The 21,608-nt window shown below is 40.5% G+C and overlaps 1 protein-coding gene across 1 annotated transcript in view; it reads left to right on the top strand.

Annotated features, from left to right (window-relative positions):
* LOC100010514 (unconventional myosin-XVIIIb) overlaps nucleotides 1–21,608 on the top strand; it is a 204,375-nt gene that overhangs the window by 135,972 nt on the left and 46,795 nt on the right. The window contains exon 14 of the mRNA XM_056821572.1: nucleotides 9,732–9,887. Coding sequence (XP_056677550.1) covers nucleotides 9,732–9,887 — 156 coding nt within the window. The remainder of the gene's footprint in view (nucleotides 1–9,731; nucleotides 9,888–21,608) is intronic.

The following is a 21,608-nucleotide window of genomic DNA, read 5'->3' as shown; positions in this document are numbered from 1 at the left end:
ATGGCTTTGATACTGACAGTGTGGTATAGTGGGAAAAATGATGATCTGAAAGTTAGAAGACCCTGTTTTAGCCCTACTTCTACCATCAAGTAGCCATAAGGTCTCCGGAAAGGCTCTTCCATATGCTCTTTAAGGTACCTTCTAGGTGGAACACTCTAGGAATCTATATCCAGCCTTTCTCCAAGGCCTTTCAAATATTTATTTCTCTTTTAAATATTTTTCAACATATTAATATACATTTTAATACTCATTTTTTAAAAAAATTTTGAGTTCCAAATTCTTACCATCCCTTCTACCTTCATTGAGAAGGCAAGCAATTTTATATAGATTATACATGTATAGTCATGCAAAACATTTCCATGTTGTGAAAGAAAACACAGACCAAAAACATAAACAAGAAAAAAATAAGAAAGTAAAAAATAAAACAAATGCTTTAATCTAAATTCAGTATCCATAAATTAATCCTCTGGAGGTAGATAGCATTTTCATGATGAGTCCTTTGGAATTATCTTAGATCCTTATATTGATGAGAATAGCTAAGTCATTCATAATTTATATCCTTGTCATATTCCTATTACTGTGTACAATGTTCTTCTGACTCTGCGTACTTCACTTTATATCAGTTAATGCAAGTCTTTGCAGGTTTTTCTGAAAACATCCTGCTCATCATTTCTAATAGCACAATAGTATTCCACTGCAATCACATAAAACCACAGTTTGTTTCGTCATTTTCCAGTTGATGGACACCCCCTCAATTTCCAATTCTTTGCCACCACAAAGAGTTGCAATGAATATTTTTTTTACATAAATGGCCTTTTCCTTTTCTGTCTCTTTGGAATACAGACTTAGTAGAGATATTGCTGGGTCATAGAGTATGTACACTTTTGTAGCCCTTGGGGTATAGTTCCAAATTGCTCTCCAAAATGTTTAGATCAGTTCACAACTCCACCAAAAATGCATTAGTGCCCCGTTTTCCCATATCTCCTCCAAAATTTTCATTTTTCTGTCATATTGGCTAATCTGACAGGTGGTGTCTTATTAGATTTGTTTTAATTTGCATTTTCCTAATCAATAGTGACAGATCATTTTTTTTCAAATGACTATAGGTAGCTTTGGTTGTTTTTTTTTTATCTGAAAATGGTCTGTTCATATCCTTTGACCATTTATCATTTGAAGAATGACTTGTATTCTCATAAATTTGACTCATTTCTCATATATTTGATAAATAAGGCCTTTATCCTAGAAATTTGCTGTGAATTTACCCCCAGTCTGAATTCTTTCTAATCTTGGCAATACTGGTTTTTGTTTGTGAAAAAACTTTTAAATTTAACATCCATTTTATATCCTATATTATCTAATATCTTTTAGTTGGTCATAAATTCCATGCTCCCCTAACTTACTTATAGTATAAACTGTTATGTCTAAATCATATGTTCTTTTGGATCTTATGATGATATGGTGTGGAATGTTGGTCTAGAGCAAGTTTTTGCCAAACTCCTTTCCAGTTTTCCCAGCAGTTTTTATCAAATAATGAGTTCTTGTCCCAAAAGCTGTGGTTTGCATTTATCAAACACTAGATTACTATGGCCATTATCTACTGTGTATTGTGTACTCAATCTATTCCACCGATCCACCACTCTATCTCTTAGTCCCATGTTGGTTAACCAATGGCACACATGCCAGAGGGGTCTTCTCCCCTTCACCTCTCCATGCACACCTGAGGACATTTCTCACAAAACCTACCCCTCGGCCCAGTAGCCCAATGGGAGTGTTTCCTCCCTCCCCTGACTGGGGTAAGGCAGGGGGTTCACATTCAATGTGAGGGTTGCAGTTTGGGCACTCATTCTCTAACAGTTTCACCATCACTCTATTAGCCAATATCAGATTTTTCATGATTTTTGCTTCATAATACAGTTTGAGATATGATATGGCTAGGTCACCTTTCTTTTCTTTTTGTCATTGATTCCCTTGATATTCTTGATATTTTATTCTTTCAGATAAATTTTGTTATATTTTTTTCTAGTTCCATAAAATTTTGTGTAGTTTTGGTATGATGCTGAATAGGTAAATTAATTTGAATAGAATTCTCATTTTTTATTATATTGGCTTAGCCTACCCATGATCAATTAATTAGTAGTTTTCCAATTGTTCATATCTGACACTATTAGTGTGAAAAGTGTTTTGTAATTGTGTTCATTAAGTTCCTGGGTTTGCCTTGGCAGGTAGACTCCCACATATTTTATAATAGAGTCTATGTTTTGTGGTCAGTTCTACCTCTGACATTGTAAGAGGAATCCAAGAAGGGGGAAAAAAGATGAAAGCTATTTCAGTTCAACATTGATCTGGACCTCCTAATAGGACAGTCAGGAATCTTTGAAAATCAGAGGAGTGAGGAAGCCAGATTCTGTTTTTGTTTTTTAATTAAAATTTTATTTTCCCCCAATTACATGTAAAAAGAGTTTCCAACATTTTTCAAAGAAATATTCATATTTTTCCTACCTCCCTCCATCTCTCCCTCTATCCCCACATCCCACTGAGATAGTAAGCAATCTCAGATAGATTTTATACATACAATCATATAAAACATCCTTCCATATTCTTTTGTGGAAGGGAAACTCAAATAGGATGAAAATTAAGAAAGAAGGTGGGAAAAGTTTGTTTTGGTGTAGATTTAGACTATCTTTTCTCTGGATGTAGATGGCATTCTTCATCATTTTGGATCATTGTATTGCTCATAATATCTGTTATTCACAGTTGTTCACTGGACAGTATTTCTGGCCCTATGTACAATGTTCTTCTGGTTCTGCTTATTTCACTCTGCTTCAGTTCATATAAGTTTTCCTGTATTTTTCTGAGCTCCTCCTGCTTGTCATTTCTTACAGCACAATAGTATGCCATTACAATCATATATTATAATCTATTCAGCCATTCATTCTTTGTACTCCCCCCAATAAAGAAAGTACTGCTTTAAATATTTTTGTATATATAGATCCTTCCTCCTTGACCATTTTTTTTCTCTCTTTGGGATACAAACCTAATAATGGTATTACTGGTCAAAGGGGATGTATTGTTTTATAGCCTTTGGACCATAGGTCCAAATTGCTCTCCAGAGTGATTGAATCACTTCACAACTCCTTCCCCAACAGTGCATTAGTGTCTCAACTTTCCCATATCTCCTCCAAGTTTTGGCATTTTCCTTTTCTATAATAATAACCAATATGATAGGTGTGTAGTGGTGTATCAGTTGTTTTAGTTTGCATTTCTCTGATTATTATGATTTAAAGCATTTTTGCATGACTATAGAGAGTTTTAATTACTCTTTCTGAGAACTGCCTATTTATATATATATATATAACATATATATATATTTATATATAAATGCCAATTTATATATTGACCACTTACCAACTGGAGAATAACTTGTATTCTTATATATTCAACTCATTTTTATGTATTTGAGAAATGAAGCCTTTATTAGAGAGACTTGTAAAAAAAATTGCACCATTATGATTACTGTTTATTATTCTCTCTCCTGTTTCTCCCTGTTTAGTTTCTGACCTCTACATCCCCCAATTTGTCATATTTTCTATCAGTCTTACCCACTTTATCTTATTATCTTCTCATATTTTCCTATAGTGTGATAGCTTTCTATACCCAATTGATTGTATATGTTCTTCCCTCATTGAGCCAATTCTGAGAATAAGACTCATGTGCTCTTCTCTCCACCTCTCCCATCTTCCCCTCCCTCCTGTAAATGCTCTTTTATGTCTTTTTTATATGATTTTTATCCCCATTCAATTTTTCCCTTCCCCTCATCCCAATGCACTCCTTCTTATGCCTTAATTTAATTAAAATTTTTATATCATCCCATCATATTCAACTTACATCCTTACCCTTTGTCTATGTACACTTCTAATTGTCCTAATAGTGAAAAAGTTCTTTGGGATTACAAAAATCATCTTTACATGTAGGAACATATAGTTTGACCTTATGGAGTGTCTTTTGATTTCTCTTTTCTGTTGATCTTTTTATAACTCTCTTAGTCTTGGATTTGAAAGTGATATTTTCCATTCAATTCTGGGCTTTTCATCAGAAATTTTTGAAAATCCTCTATTTCATTGAATACCCACATTCCCCTCTCCCCAGCTCCCATAGGATTATGCCAGGCAAGTGATTCTTGGTTGAAGTCCTAACTCCTTTACAACCATGGAGTATCATATTCCAGGCCCTCCAAACCTTTAAGGTAGAAGCTGTCTGTTAAATTTTGAGTTATTCTTACTGTGGTTCCATGATATTTAAATTGTTTCTTTTTGATTGCTTACAATATTTTCTCCCTGACCTGGGAGTTATGGAATTTGACTATAATATTCCTTGGAATTATCCTTTTGAGATCTCTTTCAGTAAGTGACTAGTGGATTCTTTCAATTTCTATTTTGCCCTGTGGTTTTAGAATGTCAGGGCCATTTTCCTGGATAATTTCTTGCCTGACCAAGCTGTCAGCTCTTTTTCATGATTTTCCCAATTTTTTTTCTCATTTTTTAAATCCTTTTTGAGCTCCTCTGTTAATTATTTTTGGGTTTGAGAGAAGTAAATTAATATTTTTCTTGGAGGCTTTGGATGAAGCAATATTGACTTTGTTGGCTTCTAAATTTGTGTTTTGGTCTTCCTTGTCACCAAAATGATGTTTTATGTTGTTTCTTCTTTTGTGGTTTGCTCATTTTCCAGCCTTTTTCTTTTCTTTTCTTTTCATCAAAAAATTGTTTAAGTTGGGCTTTGTAACTGTGGTGGAAGGAACAATGTTCCAAGCTTCAGTTTCTTTGAATAGCTGCCTTCAGAGCTGGCTCTGAAAAATCTATCTGCTTTCAGTTCTTCCAAGGTGGTATGATATAAGGAGACATGTTTTTAATACTCTTCCCAGCCCATGTTCTTGTCTGGGAGTAATCCCAAGCACTTGTTTACCCCCTTTGTGACCAGGGTCCCCTGCTCTACTGTGGTCCTAAGTGTTGGTATCTACTAGGATTCCTCCTCACCCTGACATTGTGTCCTTGGACTATGACCAGGTTCTGCATCTAGGCAATGCAACTTAAAATCAGAGCTAGGAAAGGGATCTCTGTAATCTCCTTCTAAGCAGTTGTCTGGCTCCCTTTACCATCTGTAACTGAGAGCTCCTGCTCTTCAGCTGCACCCAATGCCAGATGCTCCAGTGGGGTGTGCCCTCTTCACCTCCACCCTAGATCTCTTGTCCTGGCCTTCTAAGTTATTTTAGACTGAAAGATGAGTTTGCTTTCCTTTTCATGGGTTATGCTGCTACAGAATTGTTTTAAGGCATTATATCAGTTTTTTGGGTTATTTGGCAGAGATCAAATCAGTTTATGTACTTTCTCCACCATCTTTGCTCTGCCCCCAGACTCTGTTCTAGCATCACTTCCAGCTCTAATATTCTATATTCTGAAATCTCTCACTTTGACATTCTTTGTTCTAAGACCTCTCTGAGCCCTGAATTTCCCTGTTCTAAGGCCATTCTTTTGTCCTTTGCATTTCCTGCTTTTTAGGGGCAGGTACAGTGATGACAGATGAGCAGACATCCCTCCTGCCTTAAGTATCCAAGGGAATTATGGGGCTGTAACTAGAAAGGACCTTAGATAATATCCACTTCCACTTAAGGAGAGTGGGTCCCAAGAGGAGAAGTGACTCAGACAGAATCACATAACTAGTAAGCAAAAGTAGAGCTGGAATTGGATCCCCCATCTTTTGCTTCTCACTCCAGTGCTCCCTTGGATGTCTCATCTCTGGTTTTTCATTTGCTACAGCCAAAGGCTGCATTTCAATCTTCCCTGCCCTTTAGGTTTTAAATATCATGATTGATTCACATCCCATTTCAAATTTCTTTTGGGGACATTCCTATGGGCCTCCCCATCTGGTGATCAGCAAGGGAAGATATTGAAATAAAAGCCAACTGGAGCCAGGGGCTACAGTGAATTTTGACTGATTCACACTTGTTCCTTACTCATAGTATCCCCTACCAGAATACAAAGAGAGATGTAAGTAAGATGGCCCCAAGGTGAACTAGCCTCTTTACTGTGAGAGGATGGATTGATCCATAGTTTTCTAGGGGCATGTTTGATGAGCAGATGTCAATATCTACTTAGGAAAGCTACCTGGGTTCCCACCCAAAGGGGCCTTCTAAGGCTTGTGTCTATGGTAGTGTCAGATGTCATCCTGAAAGGGAGAAATAGATAAGCTTGCATATCTCAATCAAGACATTGAAAAATCATTAACACGTTCCTTTAATGAGTGAGCAATAGCCCTTGCTCTGGGACGGGGGGTTGGAGAGATGATGTGCAAAGCATGGTGATTATCTTCCAGTTGGAAAGACAAGGTTCATCTTATAGAATGTGTAATAGTTCAGGAGAAGCACCATGGCCAAATGGGTAGAGAGTGGGCCTCTCCAAGCTATAATATTATGCTGGAACATGAGCTAGGGCTATCTGGACAAGTCACTGAATACCTATGGAGTTCAGTGTCTTCATCTGTAGAAAAGGGATCATAATTCTTGGTATGATGGATAGAGTTAGCCTTAGGATCAGGAAGACTTCAGTTCAAGTACTACGACTGACACATATTGGCTATGTGATTCTGGGCAAGTAATCAAGCCCTTTATGAACTCAGGCAGCTCCTAAAGCCTGTATGTTTCATAGGAATTACCTGTCTTCTTCCATGGAGAGAATGTCCATTTTGGGAGCCCTCCCTCATTGAGGAAATCACAGATCTAGAATAATAAACAAAAAGTAAATGCTAATAACAGTAATAAGGAGTACAAAGCACCTCAATGTATTACCTTTACTTGCTCCTCATGCCAACAGATCTAGAGGCTGGCATATCATTATCCCTTGGGGCATGTAGGTAGCACAGTGGATAGAGCACCAAACCTCGAGTCTGGAGGATCTGTCTTCATATCTGATTTTAGACTCTTCCTAGCTGTGTGACTCTGGACAAGTCATTTGATTGTCTGCCTATCCCTTACTGCTCTTCTATTTAAGAATTGATTCTAAGGCAGGGTTTAAAAATAAGCATCCATATCCCCATGGTGAATGATGAAACTGACTCAGTTATGAAATAACTCAGCCTCCATCAATTAAGCATTCAATCAGTCAATCAAAACGCAATTATTTAGTGTTCACTGTATGCAATTAATTAAGCACTCACTATGTACTAAATGTTGAGGATACAAAAGCAACTTAGGTTTCACAAAAGTGAAATAGTTCCTGCCTTCAGGGAGTTTATGTTCTAACGAGGAAGACAATCCATCCAAGTAAGAATAGACATAAAATACAAACAAAATGAAGCAAAGAAGTTTTTGGAAGGGTGCCCTAGCACTTAGGAGAAGGGCCTCCTACAGAAGGGAGGATCTGAGCTGTGGCAAGAAGGAAACAGATTTCTAGGGCAGTAGAAGCATCAGAGTTTCTAGGTCTGAGAACCATTTGTATTGAGATAAAAATTGAATGGAATTAACACCATTTGTTAAGAGCCTACTAAGTGCCAGCAGACATTGAGCTCAGGTCCAGGGATACCAAGACAGAAATGAAACATTCCCTTAAGGAACTTTTGTAGTATAGTAGCAGCTTCATAAATGCTTTGCGACTCGTTAACAAATTCTCTTGGGGGAAACAACACACACACAAATGTATATGTACAGAATACATATAAAATGAATACAAAATAGTTTGGAGAGGCAGGGCACTAGCTGTTGCAAGGATTAGAAGGAGCTTCCTCCCTCTCACCCCCTCATGTCCAATCTATTACTAGTTCCTCTTAATTCTACCTTCCAAACATTACTCACACATCAAGAGCCCCCACCTCCCCAACACCTTCCACCCGAACCATAGCCTGCAGGGCATGGAGGTGGGGCATAGGGTTGGGGTCTGCCTGCTTCAGATCTCTTGCCACTCTAGTCCTTCATCCTCCATTCAGCTGTCAAACTGATAGGTTACCCTTAAATCCCAGGGCTGATCATGTCACCTTCCTCCCAACCTTAAATCAATAAACTCCAATGACTTCCTTTTACCTCCTCTGTTTGGCTTCTAAAGCCTCTCATGACTTGATCTTGTCCTTCTTTTCCTAGTCTTCTTGTATCTTGTACCCCAATATTCAGAGATCTGGTAACACTGAACTCCTTTCTGTTTCTCCCTGAAGACCATCTCCAAACTTTGAACATTTTTACTTCAGGATCCAGCTAAAATTTTTCCTTTGACAGGAGACTTTTCCTGATCTCCCTTAATGCTAATGTCTTCCTTCCCTGATTATCTCCAATTTATCCTGTACATAGTTTATACTTCCCTTGTTTGCTTGTTGTCTTCCTCATTACACTGGAAGCTCCTTGAGGGCAGCGACTATTTTTTTCCTTTATTTGCATCTTTAGCATTTAGCCCAGTGGCTTGTACATAGAAGATACTGTATAAATGCTTGTTGTCTTCACTTGACTTCCCGAGGAAGGTGGTGCTTGCCTAGCGTCTTGAAGGAAACAAGGAATTTTGAGAGGTAGAAGAGAGGAAAGTATACATCCTGGGTATAGAGACTGAGCACCACAAAGACACATAGATGAGCTCCAAGGTCTTCCTTCCTTCCCCAACCAAACCTCCTCTTCTGTGTTAGAGTGAAAAGAATACCAAATTTTCATTCAGCACATTAGGGTGCTGATTACACATACAGATACACACATACGCATATATACTGTGTATATATGATACAGTATATATGTGTAGATAGATAGATAGATAGATAGACAGAAAGATAGATAGATAGATAGATAGATAGATAGATAGATAGATAGATAGATAGATGGATGGAGAGGACAGACTAAGACAGAGAGAGATGGAGAAAGAGGTAGGGAGAGATGGATGGATGATGGATGGATGGATAGATGGATGTAGATAGATAGATAGATAGATAGATAGATAGATAGATAGATAGATAGATAGATGGATGGACGGATAGATGGATGAATAGATAGATGGATAGATAGATAGATGGATAGATAGATGAATGGATAGATAGATAGATGCATAGATGAATGGAGAGGGTAGATGAAGACAGAGACAAAGGCAGAGAGAGATGGAGAAAGAGAAACGTAGGGAAAGATGGATGGATGGATGCATATAGATGGCTATATAGATGATATTGATAGATAAAATATGAGGAGGAAGGCACTACCAGCCAGGAGGACCAGGAAAGGCTTTTGTAGAATACAGGGCTGGAGCTGAATGTTGAAGGAAACCAAGGAAACTAAGAGATGGAAGCAACATAGTCCAATTGAATGGACATCTATAAAATGAGAGAAATGAATGTGTATATATTAGGCTAGATGCTTTCTGAGTTTCCTTCTAGCTCTCAAGTTTTGTGGATATGTGTTTTTCTGTATCTCTGGGTTTTCTTTGATCTCTCAATTTTACCCACGTTAGCACATATGACATTTGATTTGGTAGGAATCTTTGAGATCATTTATTTCAATGTTCTTATTTTATAGATGAAAAATAAATGAAAACCTCCCTATAGAACCAGGGTCTGAGAAATCTTGCCCCAAATCACCCAGGGAGTGAGGGTTATATTCTGAGTGAGGCAGAGCAGAGAGTTAAGGAAGGGTGAAGTCAATATGGATGCCCCAGTATAAATGATGCCAATGCTTTGTGTATCACCTTTGGGCGGGGATGGATAATTCTGTGCTCTTGTTTCAGAGATAACCAGTCCTTTCCGGAGTCCAGCATCAGCTCTCAGCCAATGGAAAGTGTCAGATCCTGGTTGAATTTGTCCCCAAACCAGTCCAGGTCCAACAGCACAGTGAGGAGTGAGTCGCAGCAGTCAGCCACTGGCAGCGGGGTTCTGGATCAGAGGTAAGAGACTGTCAATGACAGCTTTGGGCAGCTGACTGAGGGGTCTGATGGGGCCCTCCTGGGTTCTGCTTTCTTCTATCCCAGCTTCACTGTCCCAAGCACAGAACTGGATTATTCTTATTCCTAGGCATTGGAATGGAGGCAGAGTATAACCATGAAACATTATAATGTAACAAATATGATACAGTAATTATCTTATGAAACATCATATGTAGTCACATCAAAACAAAAATGATAACATCTTACTTCCATTTCTCTTATGTATCTGACTTCTCTGTTTCTCACCTCTACCTCTTGGCTTCCTTCAAGTCTTAACTCAAATCAGCCTCCTGTGGGAGACCTTTCTCAGTCTCCCCATTTCTTCCTTCCCTCTACTCTATATTTCACTTGGTATTTGCCTAGTTGGTTTCACTTTCGTCTTCCTCCCATTAGAATATGAGCTTCTTCAAGGCAAGACCTGTGCGGTTTTTCTCCTTTTTTATATTCTAAACACATAATACATTGCTTGGAATATGGTAAGAGCTATGATATGGTAATGCTTGTTGACTGATGACTGGCCAATCCCCCCCCCCCCACAACAGTTCACAGAGCATTTACTTTTACAGCAACCCATGGGATAAACAGACCAAGTATTATTATACCCATTTTATAGATGAGGTAATGGAGACTCAGAGAGAGAAACCAACTTAAAGAAGTCATCAGAATTAAATTTGAATTGGGTTTTGTTATTGTTAATTCAATCGTGTCTGGAGTGTTGTGACTATTTAGGGTTTTCTTTTTTCTTTTTTTTAATTTTATTTAATTGATTAATAATTTTCCATGGTTACATGATTCATGTTCTTTCTTTCTCTCCCCTCTTCCCACCCCTCTCCCATAGCCAACAAGCAAGTCCACTGGGTTTAAATGAGTCACTGATCAAGACCTATTTCCATATTACTGATATTTGTTTGCACTAGGGTGATCATAGTTGGGGTTTTCTTGACTAAGATACTGGAGTAGTTTGCTATTTCCTTCTCCAGCTCATTTTACGGATGAAGAAACTGAGGCAAACAGAGAGAGTAATTTGCCCAGGATCACATATCTAGTAAATGACCGAAGCCAGATTTGAACACCAAAAGATGAGTTTTCTTGACTTCAAGCCCACCACTGTAGCCACTGCTCATCATCTAATTGAATCTCCTTTAAAAAATGCCCAGATCTTTCTATCTCATTGAGGCTGAAAGAGCAGGAGTGACTAATGAGCTTGAAGCCACTATTGACCCACTCATATCACATACCATTGAGCTTAAAGCATGGAGTGTGTCCAGCTGGAAGTGACCTTACTTAGACAACTTCCAATCCCAAAACTGGTCAAAAAGGGTCAAAGGAGGAAGTTGACCTCCCTAGAAGGGAAGGGGCTGGCACCAGGCCAGAGACACTTGAGAGGAGAGGGTGAAGTCAAGCCGGAACCCTTGATGAGGAACAGACTCAGGCCTCCTTCCCACTACCCAGCCGCCATCTTTCAATGTGGTGAAGATGTTTAGGAGAGTATTGCCGAATGGACTTCTGAACTGCCATCATCCCCATGGCTTTGCACTTTTCTCATCCAGAGGTGCTGTTGGCTGCCCAGTGGCCTTCCTGGCTCCAGCTGGAAAACATCTGGATAGAGACAAAGCCCATGCAAGACTGGCTTGAGGAAGGATGGGAAATAACGTGCTGGTGATGGTCACTGTTTAAAGAATCACCAAAGGGCCAACTGATGGGGCCTGTAGGGTTGCGGTTATATGGAGGAGTAAATGGAAATACTGAGCTGGGATTGAGAAGGACCTGAGCTCTTGTCTTTCCTCAGACACCAGGCAATCCCCCAACCTCTGAGACTCAGTTTTCTCCTCTGTAGATTAAAGACAATAATATCTTCATCACTTTACTCACAGGATTATGGGGAGGACCACATGAGTGTAAAATGCTTTTTGTGTACGTTAATGTGCCATATGATCACCAGATACCATTATTACATCTAGATCTGGAGTCAGTAAAGCCAGAGTTCAAATCTGGCCTCAGACACAAGTCACTTCACTTCTGCCTGCCTCGGTTTCCTCAGCTGTTAAATGAGAAGAATGCCAGTGGCACTTACCTCTTGGGGTTGTGGTGAGTCTCCTGTGCCATCTTGGACATGAAGAGGCCCAGGAAATTAAAGCAGCATGGCTGAGTGGGAAGGAATTTGGACACTAGAGACTCTGACTCTGAATCTTGACAAGTTTGAATCTTATCTCTGACACTGGTTGTGTGTCCACAGCCAAGTTTCTTAACCTCTCTGAGACACAGATGAGAACAGTCCAGTAGCCTTCCGGTTTGATGTGAGGCTCACATGTGAAAAAGGAGGAATAGTACTTTTTGCCCCTTGAAATACAGTAGAGATGGCAGCTAAGGAGAACAGTAGGTATTCTCCCTTCACCCCCTTGGTTTTATACTTGGCATGATCTACTGTTGCTGCTACTTATTCCCTTCTTTCTTTTCCTCCTCTCCTCTCTCTACCTCTTCCCTCTCCCCTTCCTCCCTACTTTTCCTCCTCCTCTTCCTTCTCCTCCTTCCCCTTCTTCCTCCTCTTCCTTATTATTTCCCCCTCTTCTCCCTTCCCTCCTCTTCTTTGCCTAATTCACCTCCCCTCCTGCTTTCATTTCCCCTTCTACCCTCTTCCTATCTTCTTCCTCTTCCCTTCTTCTTTCTCCCCTCTTCCTCCCCTCCCCTTGATTTCCTTCTCTTTTTCTCCACCTCCTCTTCCACCTTTTCTTTCTCCTCTCCCTTCCCTTGCAATTGCACCATCCTAGGCACATTTATTAAACACCCATTGTACCTCGAACCTTACCATTACTCAACATCCCAGTGGCCCCAATAGCTCTTTTCTTCCCAAACCACAGAATCACAGAATATACACCTTCTGCAACCACCCAACGAGGAGCTGGCTGCCTTCCCTTAATGATCTCCAGTCCCCTACTCCCATTTGCTTTGGCCAAACATCACACAGATGGGAAGCTGCTTTTCAAAGGCCCAATCTGGCTCAAAATGGAACCCCCTCAGGAGAAGCTCAAGTGCTAGTTATTATTTGGCCTGGTCGTAGACTGGTTGGGTCATGTTCATGGGGGCTCAGTGGGTTCTCTGCTGTGTTGGGGGTCCATCTCCCTCTTCAGCAAGCTCCAGAGCCCTGGACTTAAAAGGATTGTGGTCAGTAAGACGATTTTCTGAGATCAGAGCAACATCGCCTCTTATAATTGGCCAATTCTAGAAATCACGTTAATCCAACAATCACGTTTTACTGATGAGGAAACCAGGAGTTGGGGAGAAATGGTGACTTGGCGGTCACCCAGAGAGCAATGGGGTCAGAGCTTCTGGATTCTTACTTTCATCTCAGGCATACCGCATATATTAAAAAGGGGACTTTATTTTATGATGTCTAAATCATGATTTGGGAATACATGTGTATATATAAATATGGCTGTGTCTTATATATTTTATAAATGGCATTTTATATATTTTTGTCTAAAGTGAGCTAACCTATGTAGCCTTTACAAATTCCTTTGCTCATTTAGTCCTCAGTTTTCTCATCTGCAACCTGTGAATACAGAAAATTATTTCTGGGGACCCCCAACCCCCATCCCACTCTCTGATTCTAATTTCAACCAAAACTAGAAGACTGTGATAAGACCTTCCAGTATCTAAAAAGTTGTTCCCAAAAGAGGAATCCATCTTGCTCTGCTTGTTCTTAGTGGGTGGAACTAGGGAACAATGAGTATAAAAAATACAGAGAATCTGGTGAAAGGTTGACTGATGGCAGAATTTCCTACCAATTCTAGTTAAACAAAAGAATAAGTGAAGAGGGCTGGATTGAGAAGATAGGAAGGTCTGAGTTCAAATCCTGTGCAACCACAGACAAGTTAATCATTCATTCAATAAACATTTATTCAGGGCCAACTGTGTACCGTGTTAAGCACTGGAATAAGTTGCTCATTCCCTCTGTGCTTCAGTGCCTCCATTTATATGATGAAGATAAGAATCCCTGCAGTATCTACCCTAGGGTTTTTTTGGGATGCTCAAAGGAAAGGTCTAAGTTGTTGGAATTACTAGAGATGATAATTGTAGGTGCTATGGATTTCCTCTGACTGAAATTCCTTAGTTGAAGGCTGGATGACCACTGGTGATAGCAAAAGTGCTTGAAAGAGTGTTACAATTATTATGTCATTTGTCCCTCACAAGAGCACTGGGATGCATATGTTCTTATTATATCCTCATTTTACAACTGATGAGATCAGTATCTGAGTGGAGATTTGAACTCAGGTCTTCCTGACTCTAGTAGGTTCAATGTTCTATCCACTTTACCACTGAGATATCTTGTAAGAAGGAAGTATTGTGGTACAAGGGGAAGAGCACTGGGCTCATAATCAGAGGACCTGAGTTCAAATCCCAGTTCTGCCCTTTGGGATCTATGTGACCTTGGGTAAGTGACTTCTTGGGGTCTCCTTTGTTCATTTGTAATACGAGGGGGTTCTCTCAACACTCCCAAGAGCCTGGCTTCCAATCAGGGACCCCATATGTAAGGGAGTGGATTCTTTCTTGGCTGTAGGTTAGATGAATAGTGTGGTTCTTGCCAGCTCAAATTGTGGGGCTAAAATGGCCATTGTGTTTCTTTTGGTAAAATGAAATTTCTTATTTCAATTTTTTGCTAATATTCATCAGCCAAGAATGAAGCTTGCATCATTCAGGCTTCTGGATTTGCAAGGGGATTTTGCCCACCTCACAGCCGAGCTCTTCATGAAGGCAGAGTTTGACATCCCCTTTGCAGTGATGCATCCCAACTGACTTTATCTTCATTTCTCGGAGCTCATTTGGTTTTCTGACATGAGGGTGGCCCAACTGTAATTAGAAGTGAATGGCAATAAATCAGAAATTATGGATTAAACAGATGCATAATTAAGATGAAACACATTCGACTTTCATGATAACAAAAGGCCAATAGGAGAAAACAGAGAGAAAGCAGGCCTGGCAGGCTAATGGGCGACCCCAGAAATGAACACTTATTTTCCTTGCTAAATTCAAAAGCTCTTGATCTAAGGTGAAGCTGATAAAAGAGAAAAGGCAGCTGGAAAGAGGTGGATATTAACTTTTGGTGGCTCGAATGGGTGGGTGATTCTTAGCAAGTGACCCAAAACTGATATGCAAGATGAGCAAAAATATCAAAAAGAAAGCGAGACAACAAGGCAAGGCTGGTGAACTAATTAAATATGACCAGCTGATTATTGCTTTTAATTACACGTGAGATAGAGACTGTTTGAAGAAGGAACTTGATTCCCTGGAAACTCTCCTCCTCCCACTGCCACCTCAGGCTGCCCTGATTACGGGGATGGGAGGAATGGAGAAGGGATCATTACAGATGATGCTGTCAAGGATGATGGACAACTTCAGGCCAACAGATTCTGTTCCCACACTTTCTCTCCTGGGATAATTACCCTGGACCTGTGGGTGGGGCAGGGGAGCAATTATTATTTCCCTTTTCCAAATGGTAGCCCCTTGCTGCCATCCACCCCACAATGAGTCCCAAATCAGTCAGTCAACAAACATATATTTATGCATGTACTAGGGATTGTGCTCAGGGCTGGGGCTATTAAGACAAACCGAAACAGTCCCTCCCCTCAAGGAGCTGATGTGCTAACAACAGAAGCGGGGTACACAGATAGGGACACAGACAAATAATCTAGAGTAGATACAAGGAAAGGAGGTGAAGAAAAGTTGTTGGAGGAACCAAGAGCAGCCTCATGTCAAATAAGGTTGTCACATTCCAGATGTTCCTCAAGCCTACATTCCTATGACTCCTAATTCCCTGGCCTATGTGTTCATGTTCTCTTATAAGCCATGGTATATAGTTAATTTGAAGCAAAAGAAGCTGCTAGGTAGTACCATGAAGAGATCACTGGACCTGGAGTCAGGAAGATCTGAGTTCAAATCTAGCCTCAGAAACTGCTAGCTGTGTGACCCTAGGCAAGTCACTTCATTTTCATTTGCCTCAGGTTCCTGTAAAATGGGGGATATAATCCTCCCAGAGTTATTTTGAGGATCAAGTGAGATTGCATTTATAAAGCACATTTTAAAAAACCCTTACCTTCCGTCTTGGAATCAATACTGTGTATTAATTCCAAAGTAGAAGCTTAATAAGGGGTAGGCAATGGGGGTTAAGTGACTTGCCCAGGGTTACATAGCTGGGAAGTATCTGAGGCCAGATTTGAACCCAGGACCTCCCATCTCTAGGCCTGGCTCTCAATCCACTGAGCTACCCAGCTGCCCTAATAAAGCACTTTTAAAATCCTTAAAACTTAGTTCTTAAAGCACATCTTGTTTACATTGTCATATATCATATTATAATAAATGTTATTATAAATGTTGTTATTAATAAGGACCTTTTATAAAATAATGCAAAAAGTAGCAATAAAACAACCTTGAGGATTTGTTGATCACATAAACAGTGGTATGCAATGGAGATACAGAGAAAAGTGAAACAGGATCCAAGCTCTCAAGGAGCTCCCATTCTAATGGATATCTACAGGATAGATGGAAGGAGATCTGAGGACCAGGCATACCTGTGGAGAGAGGGCTGGGAGAAGACTGGTAGGGAAGAGCCTGGGAAAGGCCTCTTGCAGAATTACTGCTGGGAGCCAACCTTGAAGTAGACATTGACTCAGCAAAGGAGATTAGAGAGAAATCGGAACATGAGGAGGAGATAGACTGGCAAATGTGAGAACTAATTTGACCCCTCACCTATTTTAAAAGACCCCATCCCATCTGAAATCAGCAATGTTATCCCTGTGATTAACTCTTATCAGTATTCTCTAGTTTAATGTGGTTCCCCAGGGATGGTGATTAGTTATTCATTATTAATAAGCAGTAATTAGAAGTGACTAGGTATCGGTTATAGTTGAGTAGGTTCTTTCCTGTAATAAGTCTTTTGTCTCATGTTACACTTCAACTTGCCAGCATAGCTTGAAGGGGTTCTCTACCCAAATGTCATAAGCATCACTGGAATGATCCAGGATATATTGAGACCCTCCACCTTGTATCACTTCCTTCTCATGACCCATGCCAGGAAGGCCTAGACAAGAGACTTGACCAATCATACCAGCTTAGGGTCTGTTGTTAAGGTGCCCAGGTCCCATTGCTAAGAGTGGGTGTCATAAGGATGGGGTGTAGAAGGGTTGGATATAATGAAGAAGGGGTGTAAATGGGCTGGTTGCCATGAAGATGGGGTTTAGATGGGTTGGTTGTGTATTAGGGGAATTAACTTAGGGTTATGTTGTTGGAAAGATCAGATTAGCCAACATCTTCTTCCTCCTGCCCCCCTCCTTTTCCTTTCCTCCCTCCTCCTTTCCCCAATCAGTTGGTTCTTCAGTTGGTATCGCTGGAAATCAGCTCTGAGCGAGTATCTTGATATATCAGACAGATAACTCACTCTTTGATAAGTTTAAGCAAGGGATTTTATTTAGGAGAAAGGGAACGGTAGGGAAGTTGATGGGAGAGAGGATTTGGGTTTCCCTAATCCTACAATACTCCTAAATTGAAGGATAGTGGAATAGAGTCAAGTCTTTGAATTGGGAAGATGGCTAACAAGTTTGAGGATTTTAGTTACTTGAATCTTGAAGGGAGAAATCAGTGAGAGCAGGATCTTTTCAGGCCTTACTCCTTCATGTCCTAAAAGTAAGAGACCAGTTCTCTCAGTTTGGCTGTTCCTTGCTTCAACCATCCTTCCCGGTCACCATTCCATTCAGAATGCTTTCCTTGATTGACAGTTCTGCAGATCTTTGTTCATTTGGTTCTGCTGCAGGCTTTTTCCAATTTTTCTCATCCACAGTTGCTATGAAGATGGAATATAGATGGGTTGGTTGTCATGAAGATGGGGTATAGATGGGCTAGTTATCATGAAGATGGGGTGTAGATGGGCTAGTTATCATGAAGATGGGGTGTAGATGGGCTGGTTGCCATGAAGATGAATGTAGATGGGCTGGTTGCTATGAGGATGGAGGGTAGATGGCTACTTGTCATAAAGATGGGGTGTTGATGGGCTGGTTAGCATGAAGATGGGGTGTTGATGGGCTGGTTAGCATGAAGATGGGGTGTAGATGGCTGGTTGCCACGAAGATGGATATAGATGGGCTGGTTATTATGAAGATGGGTTGTTAATGATCTGGTTATCATGAAGATGGGGTGTTGATGAATTGGTTACCATGAAGATGGGTTGTTAATGGGCTGGTTAGCATGAAGATGGGGTGTTGATGAATTGGTTACCATGAAGATGGGTTGTTAATGGGCTGGTTAGCATGAAGATGGGGTGTTGATGAATTGGTTACCATGAAGATGAGTTGTTGATTGATTGGTTGTCATGAAGATGGGGTATAGATGAACTGGTTACCATGAAGATGAGGTGTAGATGGGCTGGTTGTCATAAAGATGGCATGTTGATGGGCTGGTTAGCACGAAGATGAAGTGTTGATGAATTGGTTGTCATGAAGATGAGGTGTAGATGGCTGGTTGTCATAAAGATGTGGTGTTGATTGGTTTTTTTATCATGAAGATGGGGTATAGATGGACTGGTTGCCATGAAGATGAATGTAGATGGGCTGGTTGCCATGAGGATGGAGGGTAGATGGCTACTTGTCATAAAGATGGGGTGTTGATGGGCTGGTTAGCATGAAGATGGGGTGTAGATGGCTGGTTGTCATAAAGATGGGGTGTTGATGGGCTGGTTATCATGAATATGAATGTAGATGGGCTGGTTATTATGAAGATGGGGTGTAGATGGGCTGGTTAGCATGAAGATGGAGTGTTGATGGATTGGTTGTCATGAAGTTGGAGTATAGACGAACTGGTTACCATGAAGATGAAGTGTATATGGGCTGGTTGTCATAAAGATGGCGTGTTGATGGGCTGGCTACCATGAAGCTGGGGTGTTGATGAATTGGTTGTCATGAAGATGGAGTATAGATGGACTGGTTACCATAAAGATGTGGTGTAGATGGGCTGGTTGCCATGAAGATGGATATAGATGGTGTCGGGGACATCTATGGAGTCACAATATGGGACAGTTTAGAACTGTCGGGGGACAGCTTAGAGCTGTCGGAAAAGTCGCAAGAAAGAAAGACTGGAACATTATCAAAGAGGGATAATGAACATTTATTGTAAGCAGAACACCAGATTTAAAGCTCGTCTCGAGAGACACAATCTATCCTCCCCAATCGTCCCCAGAGTGTGAACAGGGGAGTTAACCCATTCCCAGGAGATCTTAGAACTGTTCATGCAGCCTTGAACTGAGATTACTATGTTTTGGCATACTTAGCAGGAATGGTATGTCACAAACACCTGGGAAGAGGAACTCTATTCCATGAAGTCATGAATGGTTCACTGCAAGATGGGTTGGTTATCATGAAGATGGGGTGTAGATGGCTGGTTGTCATAAAGATGGGATGTTGATGGGCTGGTTATCATGAATATGAATGTAGAATGGCTGGTTATTATGAAGATGGGGTGTAGGTGGGTTGGTTGCCATGAAGATGGGGTGTAGATGGCTGGTTTCCATGAAGATGGGGTGTAGATGGGCTGGTTGCCACAAAGATGGATATAGATGGGCTGGTTATTATGAAGATGGTGTGTATATGGGCTGGTTATGAAGATGGGGTGTATATGGGCTGGTTGTCATGAGGATGGGGTGTAGATAGCTGGTTGTCATAAAGATGTAGTGTTTGGTTTTTTATCATGAAGATGGGGTGTTGATGGATTGGTTACCATGAAGATGGGGTATAGATGGACTGGTTGCCATGAAGATGAATGTAGATGGGCTGGTTATTATGAAGATGGGGTGTATATGGGCTGGTTGCCATGAGGATGGGGTGTAAATGCCTAGTTGTCATAAAGATGGGGTGTTGATGGGTTGGTTAGCATGAAGATGGGGTGTAGATGGCTGGTTAGCATGAAGATGGAGTGTTGATGGGCTGGTTATCATGAATATGAATGTAGATGGGCTGGTTATTATGAAGATGGGGTGTAGATGGGCTGATTGCCATGAAGATGGGGTGTAGATGGGCTGGTTGCCATGAAGATGGATATAGATGGGCTGGTTATTATGAAGATGGGGTGTATATGGGCTGGTTATCATGAAGATGGGGTGTAGATGGCTGGTTATCATAAAGATGGGGTGTTGATGGGCTGGTTACCATGAAGATGTGGTGTAGATGGGCTGGTTGCCATGAAGATGGGATATAGATGACTGGTTGTCATAAAGATGGGGTGTTGATGGGCTGGTTAGCATGAAGATGATGGATTGTAGATGGGTTGGTTGCCATGAAGATGAATATAGATGGGTTGGTTATCATGAAGATAGGGTGTAGATGGGCTGGTTGTCATGAAGATGGGTTGGTTATTATAAATTTACTGGTTGCTATATTCCCACCTCATTATTTGCTGTCAATATGAACAAAGACTGTACCACGAGTTTGGAGTCCACCAATAAGATAATGCACTGGTGCCTCAACTGACCAGGCATATAAAGACAGATCTGGGCATTGAAGATATAAAAGGTGTACTCTGGAGAAGGCAGTGGTCTCAGACAGTTTCAAAGTTCTGGGTTCTTATTTGTTGGAGGAGGCCAGGTCCCTCTAATAAAGAGTTATTGGCTCAGGACTCTGTCTCAGTTGTTTAGACAGATTTCTGGCATTACACAAATAAACAGACCAAATAAACACAGAGAAGGTGGACACATAGAATATATTTGTACATACTTAGTTTGTATAAATTTATATGCATTCAACTTGTATAGAATAGAATACAAGCTGCTTGAGGGCAGGTATGATTTTTGATTCTTATCTTTGTATTCCTACCACCCAAGGTATCTGTAATATAACAGCTGTTCAGTCGTTTTAGAGTCATGTCCAATTCTTTGTTATCCCATTTGGAGTTTTCTTGGCAAAGATACTGGATGGGTTTGCCATTTCCTTTTCCAGCTCTTTTTTACATATGAGGAAACTGAGGTAAATAGGGTTAAATGACTTGTTCCAGGGTCGCCCAACTAGGAATTGTCCGAGGTCAGATTTGAACTTGGAAAGAGGAGTCTTCCTGATTCCAGACCTGGCACTCTATTCACTATGCCACCTAGTTACCCCTAGTAAAATAGACACTTGATAAAGGCTGATTAATTGACTGAGAAACATAGATATTCACATGTAAAGAACATATTTAGCCATGGAATATACCGAGAGGAGTGTTCATGTGGAAAGAACATGTACCAGTTGTTCCTGGGAAGAATGGCAAATCATGCTTCTGATTGAGTGGGGTCAAAGAAGTTTTCTGGTTATATTACACTGTAACTACCTAGTCTACTTCCTACTGAATTGTCATTTTTACTTCCATTCATTCATTCATTTATTTATTTTTCATTTACTGCTTCTTTTATATATAATTCATTTGTTCATTAGTCATTCATTCATTTATTTATTGGTGGTATCCACTCTGATGGATTTGGGAATCTGGCACATAGTCTCTTTCAGATATTTACCCCTGCTTGATGGTACTCCATTGGTGCTAGAGTCACTATGGCAACCTGGTCCAGGTTAGGGCCACTGGATACAAGGTTATATAGAGAGCTTCTCTCTCCTCTGACCCCGACTATCTTAGATCCAGCTGTTGTTCCCTCTTCTCCATAAGAGGAAATGT

Source organism: Monodelphis domestica, chromosome 3 (genome assembly GCF_027887165.1).
Source record: "Monodelphis domestica isolate mMonDom1 chromosome 3, mMonDom1.pri, whole genome shotgun sequence".
Classification (NCBI taxonomy): Eukaryota; Metazoa; Chordata; class Mammalia; order Didelphimorphia; family Didelphidae; genus Monodelphis; species Monodelphis domestica.
This window is presented reverse-complemented; position numbering and strand designations above follow the sequence as displayed.